At 40.8% G+C, this 21,837-nt stretch overlaps 2 protein-coding genes and 1 long non-coding RNA gene across 3 annotated transcripts in view; 2 read left to right on the top strand and 1 right to left on the bottom strand.

The window, feature by feature from the left end:
- si:ch211-51h4.2 (uncharacterized) overlaps positions 1 to 4,838 on the top strand; it is a 101,723-nt gene extending 96,885 nt beyond the window's left edge. The window contains exon 18 of the mRNA XM_022216291.2: positions 1,456 to 4,838. Within this exon, the coding sequence (XP_022071983.1) occupies positions 1,456 to 1,666 (211 nt within the window). The 3' untranslated portion in view covers positions 1,667 to 4,838. The remainder of the gene's footprint in view (positions 1 to 1,455) is intronic.
- Positions 4,839 to 4,893: 55 nt separating this feature from the next.
- tbl1xr1a (TBL1X/Y related 1a) overlaps positions 4,894 to 21,837 on the bottom strand; it is a 59,640-nt gene continuing 42,696 nt past the window's right edge. Inside the window, exons 3-16 of the mRNA XM_022216404.2 lie at positions 19,093 to 19,194; positions 15,267 to 15,412; positions 14,134 to 14,359; positions 13,229 to 13,361; positions 12,081 to 12,222; positions 11,361 to 11,424; positions 10,934 to 11,031; positions 10,488 to 10,548; positions 10,249 to 10,370; positions 9,995 to 10,069; positions 9,647 to 9,774; positions 9,366 to 9,531; positions 9,172 to 9,273; positions 4,894 to 9,071 (exon numbers count right to left, since the gene is read on the bottom strand). Of these exons, the coding sequence (XP_022072096.1) occupies positions 9,045 to 9,071; positions 9,172 to 9,273; positions 9,366 to 9,531; positions 9,647 to 9,774; positions 9,995 to 10,069; positions 10,249 to 10,370; positions 10,488 to 10,548; positions 10,934 to 11,031; positions 11,361 to 11,424; positions 12,081 to 12,222; positions 13,229 to 13,361; positions 14,134 to 14,359; positions 15,267 to 15,412; positions 19,093 to 19,150 (1,548 nt within the window). The 5' untranslated portion in view covers positions 19,151 to 19,194 and the 3' untranslated portion in view covers positions 4,894 to 9,044. The remainder of the gene's footprint in view (positions 9,072 to 9,171; positions 9,274 to 9,365; positions 9,532 to 9,646; positions 9,775 to 9,994; positions 10,070 to 10,248; positions 10,371 to 10,487; positions 10,549 to 10,933; positions 11,032 to 11,360; positions 11,425 to 12,080; positions 12,223 to 13,228; positions 13,362 to 14,133; positions 14,360 to 15,266; positions 15,413 to 19,092; positions 19,195 to 21,837) is intronic.
- On the top strand, positions 9,689 to 14,086 carry LOC110966971 (uncharacterized). The gene is made up of 4 exons (XR_002596774.2): positions 9,689 to 9,802; positions 9,990 to 10,434; positions 10,985 to 11,067; positions 13,178 to 14,086. It is a non-coding gene; the product is annotated as an uncharacterized LOC110966971 (long non-coding RNA).

Genomic DNA, 21,837 nt, shown 5'->3' with positions numbered 1-21,837 from the left:
TGTGTGCTGTAATCCAAGCTTCTTATAAATATACAGAAGCAAATCCAAGTAATGCTTTGTAGTTACTGGAGAAAAATATATACTTCAATATCTGGAAAGGTAAAGTTCACACACTCGTTTGGTCCATCAAGATCAGTTGAGCTATCCGAGCACCCGTCTTAGTTTGTGTTTGTTGGTTGTGTCTCTGCATGTCCCTTTGTCTGTATAATTGTGTTGATGCTCAAAACGTCACCATGGGGTGATCATTTCGTAAAAGTTGTTGGGAGCATTTTTCTTTCATTTATATCTAGCTTTAACTCTCTAAACCCCAAAACCCACCAGATGGTTTGAAAGACAAGTAATCTTTTAAAATGACCAGATTTATCAGAGGCAGAAAGTGTAAAAAATGGAAGCAATCATCAGATTTTCAACTTGTTGAACTCATTTTTAAAATGATAAAAAAAAACAAGTGTTTGCTCTGACAAGATTCACTGTAAGTAAACATGGAGGAGGAAGAGGTTGAACTGTTTTACTATTTCACTATGGTTAGTTCTAATAGTAGAGTCCTTGACAGCTTGCCTGCTTTTCGGAAGGAAACAGTGAAAGGGATCTGGTTTTAAGAATATGGCAAAGATGTTTGTCATGTTTTTTTGGTAGGGACCAGTCAGTGTTTGAGTTCAGGATGAACTCAAACACATATTATCTATGTAACATTAATTATTTGTAGTGCATGTTTGAACCACAAACTGATTCTGCAGAAGACTAATGATGCAGAAAGCTCCACCCTTGTTGTTTTAATCTGTTTTTCAGACAGTCATTGGTACGCTGCAGTTTCAAGTTAGGAATGCTCAGCTATGGTATGGACCTTCTAGCATGTAAGAAACACCAAATAGACATCTTAACTAGTTTTTTTTTAAAAGCATTGTAAATAGAAAGTGTCTTTAAATTCTTTTTGGGGAACTGGTTGACTGCAGTTCTGCACTTCCATCTGCACTCTATCTCAGCTTAGACCATGATGTGGAAAGTCCCTCTCAGTCTGGTTGTAAATGTAGGGAGAGCAGTTTCAAAGGGAGGGACTCACTTGCACTAACATGAACACACGACTGGACCAGCTACCACACTATAAAACCAAGAAGCTCATATTCCAACACACAGACTGATTGTGACTTCCTTTCCTGCTCAGGATGCCATTACTCCACTATATCTTTACAAAGCAGATAGTGAATGCTAATATATCTATCAAACTCTAATGAATAGAACCTTTAAGGTCAGACAAACATCTTTCTTCACACTTTCTGTACCAGCTTTCTTGACGATAGTAAAATCATGGCTGAAACATTGATGTCCTGGTATGATAAAAAACTTCAGGATCTCCAGCAGAACTAAAATACAGTTCTGTGGCTTTCAATGTCTGAATGCACAGATATGCTACTGAGGTTAGAGGATTCAGTACTCTCTCTCTCCTTGTCCTTTCAGACAGCTGGCAGTCCCTCTACCTGTGGGTGACTTCATGTTCAGCCTCAGCTGGCTGCTGCCCACCTACTTCCTTTTTGCCGTAACTTATGACGTCCTGCAGACGCTGGCAGATGTGGCTCATTACTTGCCTTTCTACAATCACGATCAGGAGCTACACATCCACAATCTGACTGGGAGCTTAGCAGCAGCCAATCTCTCCATCCTGCTCTAGATCCCGAGAACTCAGATAAGACATCCATCAGTAGGAGTTTAAATTGCCAAAATTGAGAAGCTTAGCAAGTGCTTTTATCTTGAAGTTACACTTAACAAGCCTTTGGTACCATTTTAAGATAAGCATCATCTGTTTTTGAAGGCCATTTTTCTGTTGTTGCACTGCACTTTCCGAAGACCACTCATCAGTCTACCACTGTGGCCAGTGAGGCTGCAGTGTGAACTCTTATATTTACCTCTTCATCCACACTGGCTATTCCTGCTCATGTGAACTATAGAATAGTTTGTTTATTAATTACCAATAAACTGAAATATTCTTTTGTGCCATTGGATTTCTCAGCACATACTGGGAAGCACATGTATTTCTTTGCACGAAATCCTTTTTAAGCCAAAAATGAAACACACTCATGTCAAAATTTGATTTAGAATGACTTTTATTGGTCTGAAAGTTTCCTCTGACTAGGAATGTCACAAACATGTAACAAAAGAAATTAAGACACTGTATTAGTGATGTTCGCTCGGTCGGGCGCTCGGTTTGGGCGGTCGCCGGATCGCCATTTGAGGAAAAAAAAATATATTAAAAAAAAAAGAGATGTTCGCTGTTGTAGTTTTGTTTTCAATTGTTTTTTCAAATTGTTGTTAAAAAGTCATATTCAAAATTACTTGTACCCTTAAAATTGTCAAGAAAATGCAGCTTCTATACCATTCCAAAGGTCCTGGTGGTTTCTACCATCTTCTACAGTGTTCTAATGCAGTATACAGTAGTAATGTACTAGTAATTCTGTAGTATATAGTCAGTTAACAGTAAACTACAAGTCATTCTTAAAACCAAACAGCTGAGTGAGGACTTGCAGTTGTGCATTGTGACTGATCGAACGACAGGGAGAGGCTGTGAAATCCATGTTTAAGTGTTTTTAATTTGCAAAGAACAATTAAAAAGTTACAAGGAGTTCCACACTGTGAAAAATCTCAGATGGGAAGCCAAAAGTGACTCCTGCACTGGCAAAAACAGTAATGCAAGAGACAAAGAGGCATCCAGGAATCACCACTGATGAATCAGACAAAATCCGGTATCCACGCTTCAATGCAGACACTCAAGCAGACTCGTAGAAGTCAGACGTAGAAGGCTCCATGGAAACGGACCAAGGAGGAATCCATCCATCCATCCATTCTCTACACACCGCTTTATCCTCACTAGGGTCACGGGGGTGCTGGAACGTATCTCAGCTGACTCGGGCGAAGGCAGGGGACACCCTGGACAGGTCGCCAGTCTGTCACAGGGTCCAAGGAGGAATCCACTTCTTCAAAACAAGTACACAAAAGCTCACGTGGGCAAAGAAGCACTCACCACCATTCCTGCAGCCAAACAGGGTGATGTTTCTCAGCTGATCAGTCCAGTAACCATCTTAAAATCAAACTGCATAATGAGAAGAGAGGACTACGTTAGGATTCTGGATGAAAACATCAGGCAGTCTGCAGAAGAACATGGCTTTTGGCAGCATTAGACCTTCCAACAACACTGATCTGAAACAGACAGCCAAAGGGGTGAAGAAATGATCAGCACAAAACAATATCAACATTTTGAAGTGGCCCAGTCAGAGTCCAGACTTGAAGTTCATCAAGAATCTGTGGCGAAAACTGAAGACCAGCGTGATGCCAAGAAAAACCTTCCAAACTCGCATATCTCAAGGTGGTCACAACAGAGGGGTGGAAAAGCTTGTTAGATACTGTAGGAACAGTTTGACACAGATTACTTACAAAAAAAAAAAAATTGAATGAATAATTTTGCAGATGACATTTTGATTAAAAAAAAGGTTACAATGTATTGTTAACATTTCTAACAGTGTCTTAGCATCTTTTGTTACTTGTTCACACTAATTCAGACTTTGACATGAGTATTTATTTGTTCCTTACATGTACACTATCTCTATTGAAGCCTTACACAGAGTATTAAAAGGACATTTATTTAAATGCAGATGTATATTCCTTCTCCTTCAGTGCTATTATCATGAAATTAGAAGTTCTCTTCTGAAGGGGTTACCAGCCTTTTCTGCTCTGGACCGTTTTTATACTAACAGTGTTGCTGTGGACCCTCAGGGGTTTAATGCATCTCCAAACGGCATCCATAAGCACATTAGAAAGTTTGATGAAAGAAGCTCCCAGTGGTCTGTTTGCATGCTCAAAGATTTAATATGTTCTGTTTTAGGCATGATTCCTTCTATTTATCCAGCTAACGCACAACCAAGCCTTGATATTTACAAAGACTGAGAGACAGTTAAATGAGTATTTGTTGATTTTTTTTAATATTGTTATTATGATGATGATAATTATTACTGTTTGTCTGATTAGTTTTCTAGGGCATTTCTCTTCTTGCTATTTATTTAAGGCAAGACGAAACGTGCAATTTACATCATTTATCGTGGATTCTGATTTTTGTTGCCCACTGATTCCAAGAATTTACATGGTTGCAACTTTACCCTCTGAACCCCAAAACCTCCCTCTGGGTTTAGAGGTGTTTTATCTTTAAAAAAAAATGTGGCAAAAATTCTACCAGTTGTTGGCCAAAAAATGTAAAAAAAAAATTTTTTAAAAAGTAGGAAGAATGTCTAGATTTTCACGGTTTCCAAGCTTTTTGTACTCACCTGTGACGTGATATTCATTTGGAAAACGTGACCAAATCTTCCCTTAAAATGTTCAAAATTGTTTAACATCTGTTAGAAATCAGCCAACGATAAAGTGTGTGCAGGAACCAGATTCTGTAATAAATAAAATAGAAAACAAATTCTGCACCCACTGGCACCACCACAAAGCTGCAACTATTTGGCTCTGTTGATGGAATAACTGTCATACTGCACAAAATGAGTTTTAGATTTGTTTTCTACTTCTAGCCATGATTGTACTGTTTCCATAGAGGTGTACGACTTCATATTGCAGTGAAAAATGAACCCACATTGAGCAAAAAATGCCCACAAACTAATTGGGGTTGAGCGGGTTAAAATACAAAAACACTTCCTCGTCGGCACTTTTCACTGAGAATGTAGCATGTCGCTTTAGTTTGATTGTACTCTGCTGTGCTCCAGCTCAGAGGAGGTTTAAACGCTTCAAAGTTCTATCGATTTGTTAAAGGCAATTTTCTGTTTAGACATGAATTAAACATGGTGTCATGCTTGTCACTGGTTCTGAGGTGATATTTCAGCACACACTCACACACAAATAAAAACTCAAAGCTCTTATCAAAATATATTTTATTCTGGACTTAAGTTTCACTGATCTGACTTAAATGATGACAGATGGATGTGATGATGTGAGCTGCAGAGAAAAACAAACAGAAAAAATGGCTTGGAGAGCCCAGGTCAGGCCGCCATGACTCCACAGATAAAGGCTGACTCAGCGACTTTGGCCGGGTTTACCCAGACACACGGTGGCACAAACCGAGCGATGGCATGAACACATCAGGGGGGGGACTCTGCCTGGGTGAGAGATTTGTACAAACTTTTGGATTTCGAGTGCTTTGAGTACAGGGGAAGGAAAAGAAATAGTGCACAGGACTCTAAATAGGAAACACATTAAAAATCTCTGGGAGTCCAGTAGTAGAAATGTCCAATTTATTACAGGAAGGAATTGGTTCATTTGCAGTTCTACAAATAGTTCCTCGGGAGCAGAGGTGCCTTGGAGGCGGGATTTGGTTTCCTTAAACTGCTAAGTGAGGCTTAAATATTTGAAATGTTTGGTCAAGATCAGCATTTTTTGGGCAAATTCATGATGATTTTGGAGGATGTGATTCAACTTGTCACTGGCATCAGTCTAATATCACCTGATTTTCGAGTTAGAGTGTTCTCATTTGTGAGAGGGGACATTTCTTGGAAAAAAGACATTTCACACATACATAAATATTTTATGAAATAATTTCAGGTTGTATTAGTCCGGTTGGCAAATTGGAAACACACTGACACTCTGTCTGGCGAACCCATGTAGTGACAAAATGCTCAAAGGCTTATTTTATTGAGCAGTGATTTGACTTTAAAGTAGATATTTTTTGGATGTGAAGTTTGTTTTTTTACAAAAAATGTCCTGTTGTGTGCTCACAGAGCAGCTTCCTCCACAAACATCTGGTATGACTCCTAACTTCAGTGATGAAAGAGAGAGGGGACCAAAAACTCCCCAGAGTCTTGTATTAATTGAAAAATTACAATCTTATTCAGTTTTACAAGTTTTTTTTTAATGTTTTACGAGCTTCAGGAGAAAATCATTTCCTCCCTCGCCCATTATTCCGGGACAAAACCTCCCAAAGAGATTCAAGCAAAAGAAAAAGTAAAACGTTTCTTTATTCAAACAAATTTAGTGGTGATTCGCTGCTGGGAAAAACGCTCCCCAGGCAAGGTGCCTTCAGAATGGCAGCTCCACTCAGTGAGCTTTACATTGCAGGGTCAACCTTTACCGTTTGCATGAAACTGAACAAAAACCAAAAATCTTTCAAATTTATAGAACATGTAAATTAACACTGCCAATAAATCATTTCACATTTGTTTCAGATCTACAAAGAAATTACAAAAATGTAACTTTAAATTTGTCTTTAAAAGAGTATAAAATGTCTCGTCAGTGGGGACCTTCAGAATAAAAGGTGAGAGGGCAGATGAATTAAAATACACTGAAGATGCAGCTTCACGTTTGACTGTTTTAATTCACCAGGATGTTGTTTGGGGGGGAGGGAGGGACTTTACATTTGACCTTTAGCTACTTCAAATCTTTGCACGTCTGCTTTGTTTCTGCCTTTCAGTGCCTCTATTGGGTTCTACGAGTACCTTCTGATACCTGTGTTGACCAGGGCACAACGCTAACAAAGTGTCACGTCTGTCTTGAACAACAGCAGTCCAGAGTCGCACTGAAGCCCTCCACTTCTTGCCACAGAAATTTGGCCGCCTTGTTTTTTTTTTGTTTTTTTTACAAAATAGCTTAAAAATCTAGAGTTTTGGTTATAAAAATATTCCATAGGGACGTACGTTTATGAAGATTGAATTAAACCCTCCAGACGATGGAGCCAAAAAGTCACTGTTCACAGAGCAAATCCGACAACTTTGAAACACGTTTTTAGGACAGACAACGTTTTCCCTTTCACTCATGACTGTGGCAATTTGAGCTCAGAATATAAACATTGACAGAGGCAGAGTCCAAAACTTAAACTCCCTACAGAATGCTGAATGTACTCGTCACTTCTGAAACTCCTACTTTTCTCTTAAAAACCATTCTGATGCAGAAAATGTGCATGGTATGTGCGCACACTTCCTGCTATCAATCCCACTGAGTCACACCTGAAGGGGATGAAAGCTGTTTTGCCTGTCAGTGACGACACAATGTGATGTTGTTTTGATAGTTTCCAAAACTGAAATGACTTTGTTTAAATGCTGCGTTCACATTAGTATTCATTTATCCTTCATTCTGACGTTCTAAATTGGCAAAACTGTCCGTTAAGGATGGGTATCATAAATATTTTAACAATACAGCTACAATTACCAATGGTGCTCTCATCGGAAAGAATTAACATGGCAGTATTTTACATTTCCTCTTTCATTCTTAATTTTTTAGTCACAGCTGAAGAACTTTTTTTGGATGGTATTTTATTTTTTATAGGCTGTATTAACAAGTTCTTCTACTACTGCAAGCACCAACCTCAGAGAAACCGTGATAATAAAATAAGAAACAAGATTCAAACATAAGTTACTGAACAAGTGGCTCTAGAAGAACACCTTTAACTAATCAATAAACTAACAGTTACTTTCATTCATTAACCCGTTTGTACGATTTCGTTAACACCGTGTGAGGTATGTAAGGCTGCACGCATTCAAAACATTTGAGCCTGTCATGGAAAAAAGAAGAGTGAAAATGTGTCATAGCACTGGTGAAATAAATGTGCAAGATAATGTTTATGTATAGCAAATAATAAACAGGAAATGTTTTCTTAATTCCTCCCCCACTGACCTAATCCCAGGTTTGTGGTACCCATCCCTAACTTCCAGTCATGTGTAAATAATCCCACTTTAATACAGATATTCTGCTCATTACAGAAGAAACTATGTTTAGTTATGCATGTTAATCAAATAGAGCACAATTTAAATATAAGAAATAAATATTAATGCGTGAACGCTTCAAAATAGAAAAACGGGAACAGAACCCCATCTGTCCACTCAGGTGCAGTAACATTTCACTGGCTTTTCTTTGGCTCCACCCTCTGTGGTTTAAGTGGCTGAGATTATTTGTGCCTCCACAGAGTTAGTCTGGAAATGTGAAGCTTTTTCACCAGCAGACCGTAGGGCAGCGTGTTTGTGAATTTGAAGGTGAATCCAATTAGAAATCAGTTGAGAATGTTGAGTTGTTCACGTGGACGTGTTTTCTAACGTGTAAAAACCGCTGGACACTTTCAGAGAAGTGGAGGGAACAGTCAGCTTCCTGCCAATTTATTTCACTACTACAGCCAAAGTCCAGAGAGCAGAACTGTGATTAATAGCATCCAGATCAAATAGTGCACAATGGTACTGTTTTAAAGCATCTAGATGTACATCATCACTTCATGTGCCCGCATGGATGCACAAGAGGAATCCAGAGCGAGTCCTCTGGAGAAGACCACATACGAATTACTGCATTTTCAAGTTAACCGTATGACTCACTCACAGCTGCAGCCAGGCATCACTACTGAAACACATGGAAACAAAAAAAGCCTTTAGTTTTGCCACATTGGTTTGAAAATTGTGACGAGGACGCCGCTCTTCTGAACTGTTTGGTGTTTCGGGTACGTTCGTGTTTATGCGCTTCTCCATCTGCCCGGCCCCCGCCCCCTCCCCCGAAGATAAAAAATATAAAAACATGGAACCAAGAGATCTGAAATTTTAAAAAAAAACTAAGTGCCATCCTATTCTGTGGTGGAGAAGTTGATATGTCCGCACAATGAGATCCGACTAGTAACAAAATCAACACTTTTTTCATAGTTTTTCATTTTGATGACGATGAGCATGTTTAAAGATCGAAAAAAGCAAAACAGCTTCCAAATTTTGGTACACATACGGATCTGTAACTTTTTTTTTGTCTATCAGTTTTTTTTTCTTTTTTCGCTGCGTCCCTTCTGCGTCTCTCTGAGAGTCTACACAGACAGAGAGGGGCGCTTCAAACCATCCGTCCGTCCGTCCGTCCGTCCATCTGTCCGTCCGTCGGTTCATCCCTGCGTCTGGACCTGCTGTGTCGGGTGCTTGCTTCCTGTTCCTGTTTCCTGCTTCCTGTCTGTCGGTGGGCGGGGCCGTAAGCGTGAGCAGTACGCAGGGCAGGCAGGGACAGTCATTTGGCTATGTACACATTCATGGTCGGTCCATGGCTTCCAACAAACAGCAGCACTATTTCCGAAGGTCTAATACACACACCTGGAACAGAGGAGAGGACAACCTGTAGGGCTGATGCCAGACAGACGGTAAGAGCCGCACGGATGCAGCCAAACATCCACAGAGTCGTGTGTTGACTTACAGATCCGTCTGACGCACTGGCTCCCACTTTGTCCCCCGCTGCGTTCCAGCAAACCTCAAAGATTCCCCCCGTCCCTCTGTAACTGTGGACTAAAGCTCCCGTCTGCAGGCACCACAGACACAAATGTTATTATTTCAGAGATTTGTTTTTCTTTAGCTGTGCTGGTGTCACACACCCTCCTGTTCTCTTCTTACCTGTGTGTTCCAGATGTGCACGCATTTGTCAAAAGAGCCGCTGGCCAGATGGCGACCGTCTGGGCTGAAAGCCACGCTGTAGACTGGCTCCTGGTGTTTGGTCAGCGTGTGGATGCAGATGCCTCTGTCCACGTCCCAGAGCCGAACTGTGGAGTCAAATGATGCGCTGTGGACGCAGGAAAGCAGGATGAGTCAGGATGCTTCGATCGCCGTCAGCTACATTTGTTGGAGGGACACATCACGTTGAGTAAAAACACTAAAGTATCAATAAAGTGACACACCTGGCTAGCATGAGGTTAGCACTGGGGTTGTTGGTTCCAGGCCCGGTGGGACTCCATTTGATGGTGTAGATTTCTTTGCTGTGGGCCTGCAGGTCATGGACACACGAGTCCTGCTTCATACTCCAGATCTGAGGACACACAAAACCACACAGCAAGGTCATCCTTTACTTTCACTTACTGTTGTTTCTTAGCAGTTATTCATTAGTTTGATCCGTTTGTTCATTTTTGACCAAGCAGCGACCAGCAAAAACTAGAAATACAAGTTTAGAAGTAGCAGAGATGAGAATGTTTATTCAGAATACTCTATAACACCAAACAAATCAGCGTTTTCTTTTTGCCACAGCTCACCTTCAACGTCATGTCATCTGAGCAGGAGGCGAGCAGGTTTCCTGTGGGGTCCCACTTGATTGCATTTACTTCATTCTGGAGGCAAAGAAAAGAAGGATGAGGAAATGCAGGTGCAAAGTTTCAAACTAACTTCGATCAAATATTTATTTGAACAGTGACAGTCAAAGTTTGTACGATTTCTCTTTTGGCTGCATTCAGATGTTCCACGTCATCACCGGGGAGGTGCTGCTTACAAACACACACAAACCACTTACTGTGTGTCCCTGGAATGTTTTAATGGGTCTGTCTTGTCCCAGTTTACAGACGTGGATGCACATGTCTGTACTACAAGAGGCAAACGTATTGTTGCTCTGCCAATCCACGTCTAGTGCTGGAGCTGTGGGTGACAGGAAGAGCAACGTTAGAAAGACGAAGAGGAAACAAAGACAGCAGAGCACAGTGTAAACATGTAAAACTTCATAACTGTAGATTAAAAGGAGAAACGTTATCATACCTGAATGGAAGGGAAACTGTTGTTTGGCTTCTCCTGTGTGGGCATCCCATATGATTGTAGTCTGTCAGGACACATGTTAACAGTTACCATCACCAAGAGACCTGCTCAGCTGATTACTGTATATATTTTTGTGCTAGATTTTTTGTTAAATTTTTATGTTTATATGTGCAAATGAGGCATTATGTGTGTAACTGTGTGCTAGTTTGCATTACTTTCCAGCATCTGGAAGTTTCAAATCTTTGTTTCATTTTGTTGAGGTTACCTTTGAATAAGCAAATAACTCCATGTTTTTAGGAATAAATGTTCTATAATTCAGTCTAACTGATATATGAACAGACCCAACAAAAAGTAAAACCTCAAAAGCGACCCAAGCGTGGAAAAACAATGTTTTTGTTTGTAGTTGTTGCACCTTAACAGGCCGATCTACAGAGCAAGTGGTGGTTTACCTTGTCTACTCCTGCACTCAGGATAAAATTTCCTTTTTTATTCCACTTCAGGGCGAAGATGGGACCTTTGTGTTGGCCGAGAGTACTGGCCAGGTTACCTGTGGAGCAAAACACACAGAAAGGCAACACAATCTGTAAGTATGACTTTCACAACATCTAAAACGAGAAGCTTTTAAGTGTCTAGTTATAATACAATAAATAATACCTGACCAAAAATACACTGTAATCCGGAAAAAATGATCCACTAGCAATACGTCAACCTGCCTCTAGGTGGCAGCATTGCTTAAGGATTAACTCAACCATGTGGTGCACAGACTGTAGTGCAGACTTGGCAAATAATCACAGTTCCCACAGCTGCTCAGCTTCCTCATGAATAAACTGGTTTAACACTTTGTGCTCCTGATGTGATGAAGTGAAGCCATCTCACCGTCTTTCGTCCATATTCTGGCAAAGCCGTCATAAGAGCCTGTTGCTAACAGCGTTCCCTCGCTCTGTCAGAGAGAGAGAGAGAGAGAGAGACAGGTGTGTGTTAATATGAGCCTGTTTGGATGCCTTCACTGACCTACTCTTCAGATGCAGTAATAGAGTAAAGCTGATCAGCTGGTGTTATTAGAGAGGCCTCATCGGTGTGGACTCTTTCCAGGAATTTTTTCCTTTGCCTTGGGCTCAGATGTACACTCTGATACATGATGTGGCCATCTCACTTTTATGTAACTAAACCGCACCTTAGCTGCTTACTTGCAAATACGACTTTTTTTTTATTTTCAACACTGGACCGTTTTAAAAAGCATTTCTTTTTTATTTTCAGACACTGATTTCGACAATTCTACAGTTTCATTTAGCAGACACTTTTCCAGCTCCTGGTTGTCATGTAGTGATCTTCTGCAAACTTTAGTCACTGACAACATTCATGTGCTTTTCTGAAAGTTGAAAATCATCACAAAAATGATTAAAGCCATGAAAAACAACCTGACATTACATGAAGTCAGGAATACCAAAACAGCGCTTCGGTATTCAGAAATATCTCAAGTCTTCCAACAAGTTTCATCTGGTCTCATATTGTGAATTAAAACTCCCATGCAGAGGAACTCATGTGACATCTTGTGTGCCTCTGTGTGTGTGTATTAGTGTGTGTTTGCGTGCTTACATTCCAGTCTAGTGAGGTGACGTCTTTGTTGCTGGGAACGTCTTGCCCTCCCTCTCGTATGCAGTGCCTCAGGACCAGCTGTGTGGAGCTGCTTGTACTGTTCTCACTCAGGTTCCAGATACGAGCCGTCGAATCACCAGACCTGAAACACAAACAGACACAATCACACACACTTTAGATGTATGTTTGTTTGTTTTTTATTTACATAAAACTCTTTTTTTTCAGTCTTTGTGGGTAAAGAAAACCCAAAAATGTTTAGACTCATAATTGTAGGGCTGTGAACGTTGTGCAGAATATTTCTTTAATTTAGTGAAGGACAAAATAGTAGTTACTGATGGAAAGTTACTTCAATACATTTTGAGGTATTTGTACTTTGTGTGTTTCTGTTTTCCACTACTTAATCCTTTCCTACATTTCTGGGGGAAATATTCTACTTTATATTCCACTACATGTATCTGACAGCTTTTTAGATGATAACTCCACACAGTAGATAACAGCCCAAGCTTTTAAAATGCAGTGTAAAAAGCAGTGGTCTCCATCCTTGTTGACTTTCCACAAAAAGCAGTGTGTAGTCGGGCTCAGATATCAAATGTCTCTTGAGTTGTTAACAACTCCACCAAATAGTGATATTTTTTTCTCTCACATGGTTTCATTTCAGTAAATGTTCCAATGATCTAATATCTCAACAAAGTTAATGACCAGAGAAAAACTGAAAACAGATTATGTGCATCAGAATTTTGTTTCTTCTACTTTTTCCTCCCATTAATACTGTGACGAGCCCTCGGCTGTATCTACTGTTCCTGTACATAAAACTAGATATGAAGTAGTTAAACTAGCTCCAACAGTTGCATTGGTACTTTTGCTGAAGTAAAGGGATCTTCCTCCACTGTTGACAGTTTGCAGTAATCCATGCACGTCTTTGGCAGCTAAAAATGGTGTTTTGATTAGCGTTGACACAGCTGATGACATTTCTCTTTGGATGGAATTCTGGAACAGTCTATCCACAAAAAGAGCAGTAATCTCAGAGTCTTTTCCTGAACAGTCTCATGTCAATTCTTCTGTCTGGATCTGAACATTTTCTCGTTTCATTTTGACAGTGAGAGGCCAGTGTTAAAGGAAAGCAGAAGAAAAGAGGACCGAGGACTCACCCTGATGCCAGCAGATCACTGACTGGGTTCCAGGCACAGATAAAGACCTCTGACTCGTGGCCCCTCAAGACCATGGCCTTGTTCTGAGGGATCTCCACGTCTCCGTCCACTTCCATCAGGTCTGCGTGGTTGTCTGAGAACACAGTTTGATTGGTCAGACACACAAAGGACACAACCATCAGCACAACAGGGTTGTCTAATAATCAAACTAATGTGTCCTTAATATATTTTCAGTTTCGAGAATAAGAATGCGTGACTCGTTTGAGGTTCGATGCTCATGAACCACAGCTGTATCTCCCACTACAAATTACACTCCCTGCAGCCTCTTTTGTGAAGTTTTGAGAACAAGAACCTGTTGTTTCCACACAGCTTTGCTTGGTGTCCCCAATTCTATATGTTATACGCACTATGCACCCTGGTGCAAACACAAGGAAATGCGTGTCTTTACAGATGCTGCAGCCAGGTTAGCTTTATCTGTGTGTACCATCACATGGAACATCATGTGACAAAAATAAGACCAAAAATTCATGGTGTGAAATAAGAAAGGAGATTAAACTATCAGGTGTGGAGCCTGTTTAGTGACACGTTTCGTTAAAAGATGTGAACTACTACACATTTATTGCGGACGGACACAGCTAGCATGTGTTAAAGTAGCTGAACTAGTTACTTTATAGTTACACATTTAGATAATTTAACTGTTAACATCGCCATAGTTGAGCAGCTGAATAGTCTAGGCTTTGGAAAGCATAGACTGTGTTTAAATGTGTGCTACAAATAAACTTTATTTACTTCACAAGGTGGACAAAATGTCCAAATCGATATAAACTGTCCTGGCTAATAAAGAGCAACTTAATCATAGCAGCTAGCTATCTATCATGTTTCCTGTCTGTGAACATCTCTCTTACTTGCTAAGGCATGGGCTCCATTCTCCTCCCCGTTGGCAGTATTCTCTCCGTTCTTGGCGTTGCCGGCGATGCTGCCTCCGGTGGCCGATGCCGGCGCTGACGCTGCGGCCTGCTGCTGGGCCATTTTGTCCCGGTAAGCCTGCTGCCTCGTCTGGACAACGTCCGGCATTACTGCATCGATCAGGGACAGGGACTCGATGGGCCGACCGTCAAATAACGTGCCGTCCTTCAGAGAAAGAGATGTGACCGGTTAGAGAGAAGCAGACTGGCCTGCTATTTATCTATTCTAATCCTAAAATTGTGAGATTTTATCAAAACCGTTTTATTCTACAGGTCTCGTTTAAAAATTGGACAAAAATAAACCGTTTGAACCACATACTATAAAAAATCTAAATTGAAACTGCACTCCTCATCAGCACAACAGAAAAGCTCATAGAGATTCAGCTGTGACCGACATTCTCACAACTAAAATCATGACCAAACATTTCAGCTGAACTGCAGGTTGTGTTTGCACAGAGCAGACAGGAGATAACTACTGAAACAAATTAAAAATGCAAATATTAATCTATCTGTAGTAGGTAGAGCCACCTTCTTTCCAGCATTGGTAGCACCTCTGGCTACTTGTGTTGTACATGTTGATTCGAGGTTTTTCCAAGTTTGGCAAAGTAAGCAATCAAATAAATTCAACTTTGATTTTTCATCATTTCTGGCAGTTTAACTGTCCTGCACTTTTTTTGTAGACACTTTTGAGTTCTTTCTCCTTCTAGCCATGGCTGTGCTGTTTCCAAAAAGGTGCAGGACTTTATATTGCAGTAGAAAAACAAGCTCACAGTGAGTAACGATGTAACAGGAGCAAACAAAGCACCCAAAAGTTTCTTGGGAGCTCAGAGGGTTAAAATGGTCTTAACGTGTAACAACAACTGTTACAGATACAACAAAGAAGTAGGTACATCCTTTAGGATTGTCCCGTGTTGTTGTTCTCTTTACAGAAGGAGATACTAAAAACCTTGAAGGGCAGCTCAAACATCCCCAACCAGAGTGTGTCGTTTAAGGGATAAACCTTTCTGCCAGCAGCCAGGCTCAAAACAAAAACTTCAAAGCAGAAAATAAAAAGAGGAGAATGTGTGTCCCACCTCATTGATGCTGACTTCAGCCTCCACGTACTGCAGGCCCTTCTGGATGATGCTGATGAGGGCAGCAGGGGGAACCAGAGCACCATTGATGTTGGACTGGCTGATGTGACTCTCTATACCAAAGGTAAACGCTGAGTGGGAGAACCCTGGAGAGGAGAGGTGAGGACACAGAGTATATTTTTACTTCTTCCCTTTGGAGGGCGATGGCATACTGTACATCACAGTCAATGCTGCTCCCCTTCACTTTTAGCACAAATTTCTCTGCTGTCAGAAATCCATCATTTTCACTGCAACTTCATATTCACATTCTTGAGCATTTCTCAACCCTACAACAACCCTAGTAGTTTTTTTTTTTTTTGAGGCTGCAACAGCTTGTTTCTACAACTAAACTGAACTGAATGTTCTTTCTCGTACTGCAGTGTTTTTGAAATCATTCTGTTCGCTGGTTATAACACCCAGTACCGGTAGTGCACTTCAAATGTTGTGACACTTCAAATGTATTTAATAAACAAACAGCATTATAGTCTCCAACATTTCACGAAGATTTGATTAGTAAATGGAACAAGACTTCAGTAAAATTGCTATTTTTTAACTTGGATGCACATATGTTTTACTCGCATAAAAAGCCAAAATTGAAATATAGTTAAATTCACATTGAGCTAGTCACTGCACAGAATGAGTAGAGAATCTGTGCACTAAAAGCCTTTTGAATGAAAGATAGAAGTACAAAATATCAGTGATCACACTTTTTTCTCTTCATCTGTGTTTTGCAAAATAGATCAAGGTTATTGTCCGACTAGTCGTGCACAGTCACACCATTCACTTCTCTATCATTCTGCTATAGAGGGGAATAAAGGCTCAGGTTTGTTTGCATTTCTTCAAAACAATCACAACTTAATGAGCACAAAGTTAACCCCCCCCCCGCAAAACGATGTAGGGAGAAATTCTGTTGATAGAAGGCCGAGTATTGTCATTAAATTGTCTAATTCATTGTCTAAATTTTCCGCATTCAGTTTGCTGTTTGCTGTAGTGAAGGGGATTTTTGAAAATGGTAACCTGCAGACAACGGATAAACCCACAATCTACATCGAGTGAGTCAGGCTGCTCTCCCACCTACATGGTTCCTCACATACAGGGTGGCTGAATAATTTTTGACTCATTTTAAGATTTTCTGTCTGAAAAGGACCAAACTGTCAAATGGAATCACATTTGAAATCAGCTCCTGATGTTGCTGATTGTTTATTTCCACCTGGCATTGCTCCCATTTTCCCTGTCTTGTGTGGTTTCTGAGTCAAGCTAAAGATTCAGGGAAACAAAGAGTCTCACAAAACTGTCTAAACGGGCGACTAGCGTGAACTCCCCGCAGAGTTTGATTGAGAGTAAACACAGAAATTAGCCGTCTGGAGCAGCCATTTTGCTAACTGCATTAAGGATTTCCATCTGGGGAAACTTGCCAGATGACATGATGACTGTTCAATTCATCCACTGGTGTGTTTACATGTGTTGGTTCTGCAGAACTTTTACTTGCTGTAGAAGCTTTTACTGAGCATACGGAGAGCATTCAGTCTGGACCGTTTTGGTCTTTCCTTCCAGCTGATGTGGAGGTTAAACACCAGGATGTTCGAATAGATTTGCAGATTTATTAGTTGTAGTTCCACAGCTGGTATTCCTCTCATCCATGGACACATGGAGATTTTCCCACTCTGCCACCAACAGGTCCAGAATAGTGAGTGCAGGAAAACCACCGGTTTCCCGACTTATGCTGTCTTTCAGTAGATTCGTCTGTCTTGAATTCGGTTTACCTCCGGACTGTGAAGTCTGCGTTCTCTGCTTTCAATAAATGCAGCCAGCCATCAAACTGAGAAGACTTGCAGCCGTCCTCCTTAAGGGCCATGCGGTGATCCACCATCATGTTTGACTGTTAAGTTTCCAGGAAGTCACACATGTAAACCAACTTACGTGCACATTAACCCTTTGATGTGCGGTGTAGGTCAGGAGATACACATTTTCCGTTGGATTTGGGTCACTGCTGAGCCATGTTGTGCATCAAAGTGTCAATATGCAGGTAGTGGAATCAGCCAATAAGAATCCCATGGTGGAGATCACTAATGTAGTTTGCACAATGTCCATTCTAGGGGGATAATTTGGGTGTTTCAGTCCACCGTTTTTTGCAACTCCTTGCTTCCGCAAATCGCAGTAAGGTGTACAGTTAGCATGAGGCACATTACAACAGGTTAAAGTACGTCAGAATCATCCTTGAAATACAATCTGTTTAATAGACCCTCCAGAAAAACGTGGGCAAAAATCCTTGATTATGCGGCCTAAAATCCTTGATTATGCAAATAAATATGCGAGGGTTTTATGCCATTTTATGCTGGGAAATTGCAGAAAGTTGCAAAGTATGCGAATAGTTGTGAAATATGCAAAAATATGCGCGATTCACCTGCCGTCTGGCTGCGGAGGAATGTGTCCTCTAATCAGACACTGGGACTGCTGCGGGGTTACTGGACTGACAGCCTGTGCTTTGGGAGGGGGAGAAGCTCACGGCAGCACCTGCTGCTTGTTGAGGACAGTAACTGCAGAATGATCCGAGTTTTCCTGTCAGTCTCCAAAACAGCAGAAAAAGTCGCTAGATTTGTGGCTAGTCGTTTTTGACAAAAAAAGTCACTAGGACGCTTTGGAAAGTCGCTAGATTTAGCAAGAAAGTTAAGCTAAGTTGGCAACACTGGCGCCGCGCTCCACATCAGCTCGTGCTTCCAGTGTGTGTGTGTGTGTGTGTGAATGCGTGAACTGATGCTGTCAGGCCGGGCGTCACATAAAAACTCACTCACAACTCCATTTATATTGGTTATAGTTTTCTCATTTTATGCGGAAATTGTGAAATCAAGCGGGACCCGCCTATTGCTCTTTTTTTTCCTTGAAATGTGAGATTCTTGCGGGAATTATGCGCTGTTTTGCGGGGATTATGCGGCCTTTTGGGAAATAATTGACCCCCGCATAATCAGCGGCATTTTGGTGTTTAATGCGGGAATTCATGTGATCCCATAATCGCGTTTTTCTGGAGGGTCTAGTTAAACATCTTTCACTAGGTACATGGTCGTGGAGCCATCAGCCGGCACCTTCTCTCTCCATGTTTCATTGTAGCTGAGTAATAAAAGTCTGTATGGTAGACAGACTGTACTGTTTGTCCTGAGCTGTACACTTGTGTTTATAGTGTCGGCGTCCTAAAACAACTTCTGCACACTGCATTCTGCCTTTATGCAACAAATGTGTCGTGTAAACACAGACAATAAGTAGACTTATCAGACAGGTCAAGTGCCTGCTGAATGTATGCATTTTATATTATACATAAAAGAAGACATTGATTTGTCCTCGAACACAAAAGATACATAGATACAGCGATCACAATTCTAAACCACAGCAGAAACAGTAAAGTTGATCTGTAAAACTGTGTACCAAAACATTTTACAATAGAAAAGCAAAAAATAGATTTTTTAAAAAGATAATGTAATAGGTTTTCCATCTATTCACGTCTCCAATTTACTTTTTCTAACAAACCTCTAATTAGTGCTATAATTAAATGTTAACACATATTCTAAATACGATCTATTGTCATTTTGGTGATGCTTTGCAATGACTTACATAAAAAAATTTGCTTTTATTTTTCAAATAATGAAAAACACATTAATACTGGATGTAAACCTGAAAAGCAAAGCATCAATAAAAGTTCAACACCAGTATTTTATGACAGTATCTCTGGTGCAGTCACACTTGTTTACTGGAACAGGCAGAACAATTGAGACAACAAACGTTTGCAGAGTGTTACCTGACTCCTGTAGGTATCTGTAGACCAGGAAGTTGACCTCATCACTGCTAATGCTCATCTTTACTCCTGTTACACCATGAGGTCAGCACGCACACACCGAGCCTGGAAAACAGAGAGACAGAGAAACATCTTCACTACAACAACACATCATGATACAGCCAGGTCTTTAAGCAGTTTTCTTTAAACAGTTTTCTAACTTTAGCTGCTAAGGTGATGATGGAAATAAAGCGGCTGCTGACATGACGCAGACCAAAGTCTGGTCTAGTTTCAGGTTGACTGAGTGGTTTGACTATTCTCCACGACAAATCTAAAAGATCTGCTGCTGCTGCGTCTACATTTCTGCATCCTTGCTGAGTTTACACTCTTACATGACAGCAGGTAGAAGAGGAGGCAGCTTTCACAGCCTTCAGAAACACAGAGAGAGCAGCTGGTGGATAGTTAACTGGATGGCAGCAGTCGATTATCTGCTCAGCTTCACTGGTGTTCAAACAAAGTGCATCGCCGCTTAGACTTCTGTCATTCCAAATGACCTCAGTAAATAACATTTTTTACAGACTGCACCAGAGAAGATTGACATGCGTAGATGATAATGTATTGTTGCATTAGCCGTTACTGTAACGCTCTGCAGGAGATACAGACATCCACTGATTGTGTCCGGATGGTCTTTGGTGAATTTTTCAGTTTGTTTTGCCTTTTACAAGGATAAACTGAAGCAACTTCTGACAACATTTTCATTAGGTTTTGCCTTAATGTGCTGTTATTAAATATAAATACCTCTATTAATGATGCTGGTACTCATTGTAACTTTTCATGGAAGACTCAGAAATGTGAAATTCTTTTTCTTTATTTGCCACTGCGGATCCCTTAGACACACAGTCTCTACCTGAATAAAGAAATGATATATGCTATTCCAGGTGGAAGCACACAGAATGACTAGTCATAAGAATGGGATCAGATTGGTATTTGGACTGCAGCCAGCAAACATAAAATCTGCCTAACAAGTAGAAAAGTCAACAGACTCCTGCTCTACAGTCTGCCTCAAGAAAGTCAGTTTTCATAACCTTCAGACATATTTACATTATGAGCCCACACTCAGACTGCTACAGAATCTGTACTAGTCCCAAAACCTTCAGTATGTTCGGTGCACATACTGCAACAACAGTCCCCTCCTACAGCAAAAATTCTTGAACACAACTTCCACCTGTCACATCTTGACAGTGCACCAGTTGTTGCGCGGTTTGCCAGCATGCAGACAGTGTGGATTTTCACTCATCTTGAACTCACAGTGCAAATGTTAAATTCTGCAAAACCGAGCAAGTACGAAACTGTTATTCCAAGACTGAGGTTCGTACGGGTTCGTGGTTTCTGTGCAGTGTTACACTCCCAGCTCAGACACAAATTAGCACGCCTGGAGAAGCTGCACACCCCAAAGTCAACAGAATCCCCCAGGAGGACAACGCTGGCAACCACAACACGGAACCTGCTCAGGAACAGTCCAAGAAATGTGACAAAGAACCCAAGGTGTTGACCTTACATGATATTAGGAAGGTAGTTTTAATGTGTCTGATTCTGTGCAATCTATTTCCAGGTGTTTGAGTGTTGGAGAAATATGGTGTTAATCACAAACCAGATACTGATCACATATTACCTCTGTTGATTATTCAGACTTAGCTGGAATCTAGTACGCTTTAAAACAACCATCAAACATTATATTTCACAACAACTAAAATCAAGCATGAAGAATGTGTGCTACAATGTTAATTAGCATTATTAGTGGCCATGATTTTGTATAAATGTCATTAGATTTGAAGCAAACTTTAGGAATTTCATCAAAAAAAAATAATATTGAGAAAATGCTAGGTTATATGTGACTGTAACAAAACCTCAAAGAAAAAACAAGCAAGACTTCATCCATGTATGAGAGAATAATGGAAAAAGTGCTTCCATCTGCCATTAAGCTTGTGAGAATTTGTCATTTAGAGGTTGTTGTGATGCAAAAGTCAGTTCAAGAACAAAGCACTTCTGCTCCACTCAACCACTTGTTAACCATTTGCTGCAACTACTTTGGGTCATACTATGCTACAAAATGCTCAACAACAAAATACAAGAAGGAAGGAAATCATCTCCTGCCGCCATGGCACATGTTGGGGGTCTTGATCTGACACCGCTTTTGTCTGCAAACTAATAAGACCACAACTTTTAACAACAACTCTCGGGGAGCCAGAGAGCAGAATCCAAATAAGGAGCAGCTCAAAGCCCATTTCCCTTGAGAATAATCAGCCGAGTAAAGCTCAGCGTGTGCAGCCCCCTCTCCCAGAAGGAGGAGACTCTTTGTGTATTTAACGGCATTTAAGTGGATGAAACTCTGTCTCCTGGGTACTGTGAGCACAAGGTTACATTTCTTTTCCCAGGATGTTAGATTTTCATCACGTGGAAGCGGCTGAACATTTAACATGACCTGTGGCCATAACACTGCAGAACGCTACAGCCAGGGAGGGGCAGGAGTCATCAGCATCAGACTGTGACCACAAAACAAGAGCAGCAAACTGTAGAATCTCACACGGTGATGCTATCGACTTTGCACAGGTAATTAGAAGAGAAGATTAATTAATGTTTAATGATAACCTGATAAACTGGTCACCGCTGCAGCAAACAGATACAGTTACACACCGCACATGTCGCTGTGTTATGCCGGTGTGCCTGCTTTTGCTTTCAGTGTAGTCAAGATACAACAACAAAACTCAG

Source organism: Acanthochromis polyacanthus, chromosome 4 (genome assembly GCF_021347895.1).
Source record: "Acanthochromis polyacanthus isolate Apoly-LR-REF ecotype Palm Island chromosome 4, KAUST_Apoly_ChrSc, whole genome shotgun sequence".
NCBI classification, from domain to species: Eukaryota; Metazoa; Chordata; class Actinopteri; family Pomacentridae; genus Acanthochromis; species Acanthochromis polyacanthus.
Note: the sequence above shows the minus strand (reverse complement) of the source record. Positions and strands in the feature narration are given on the sequence as shown.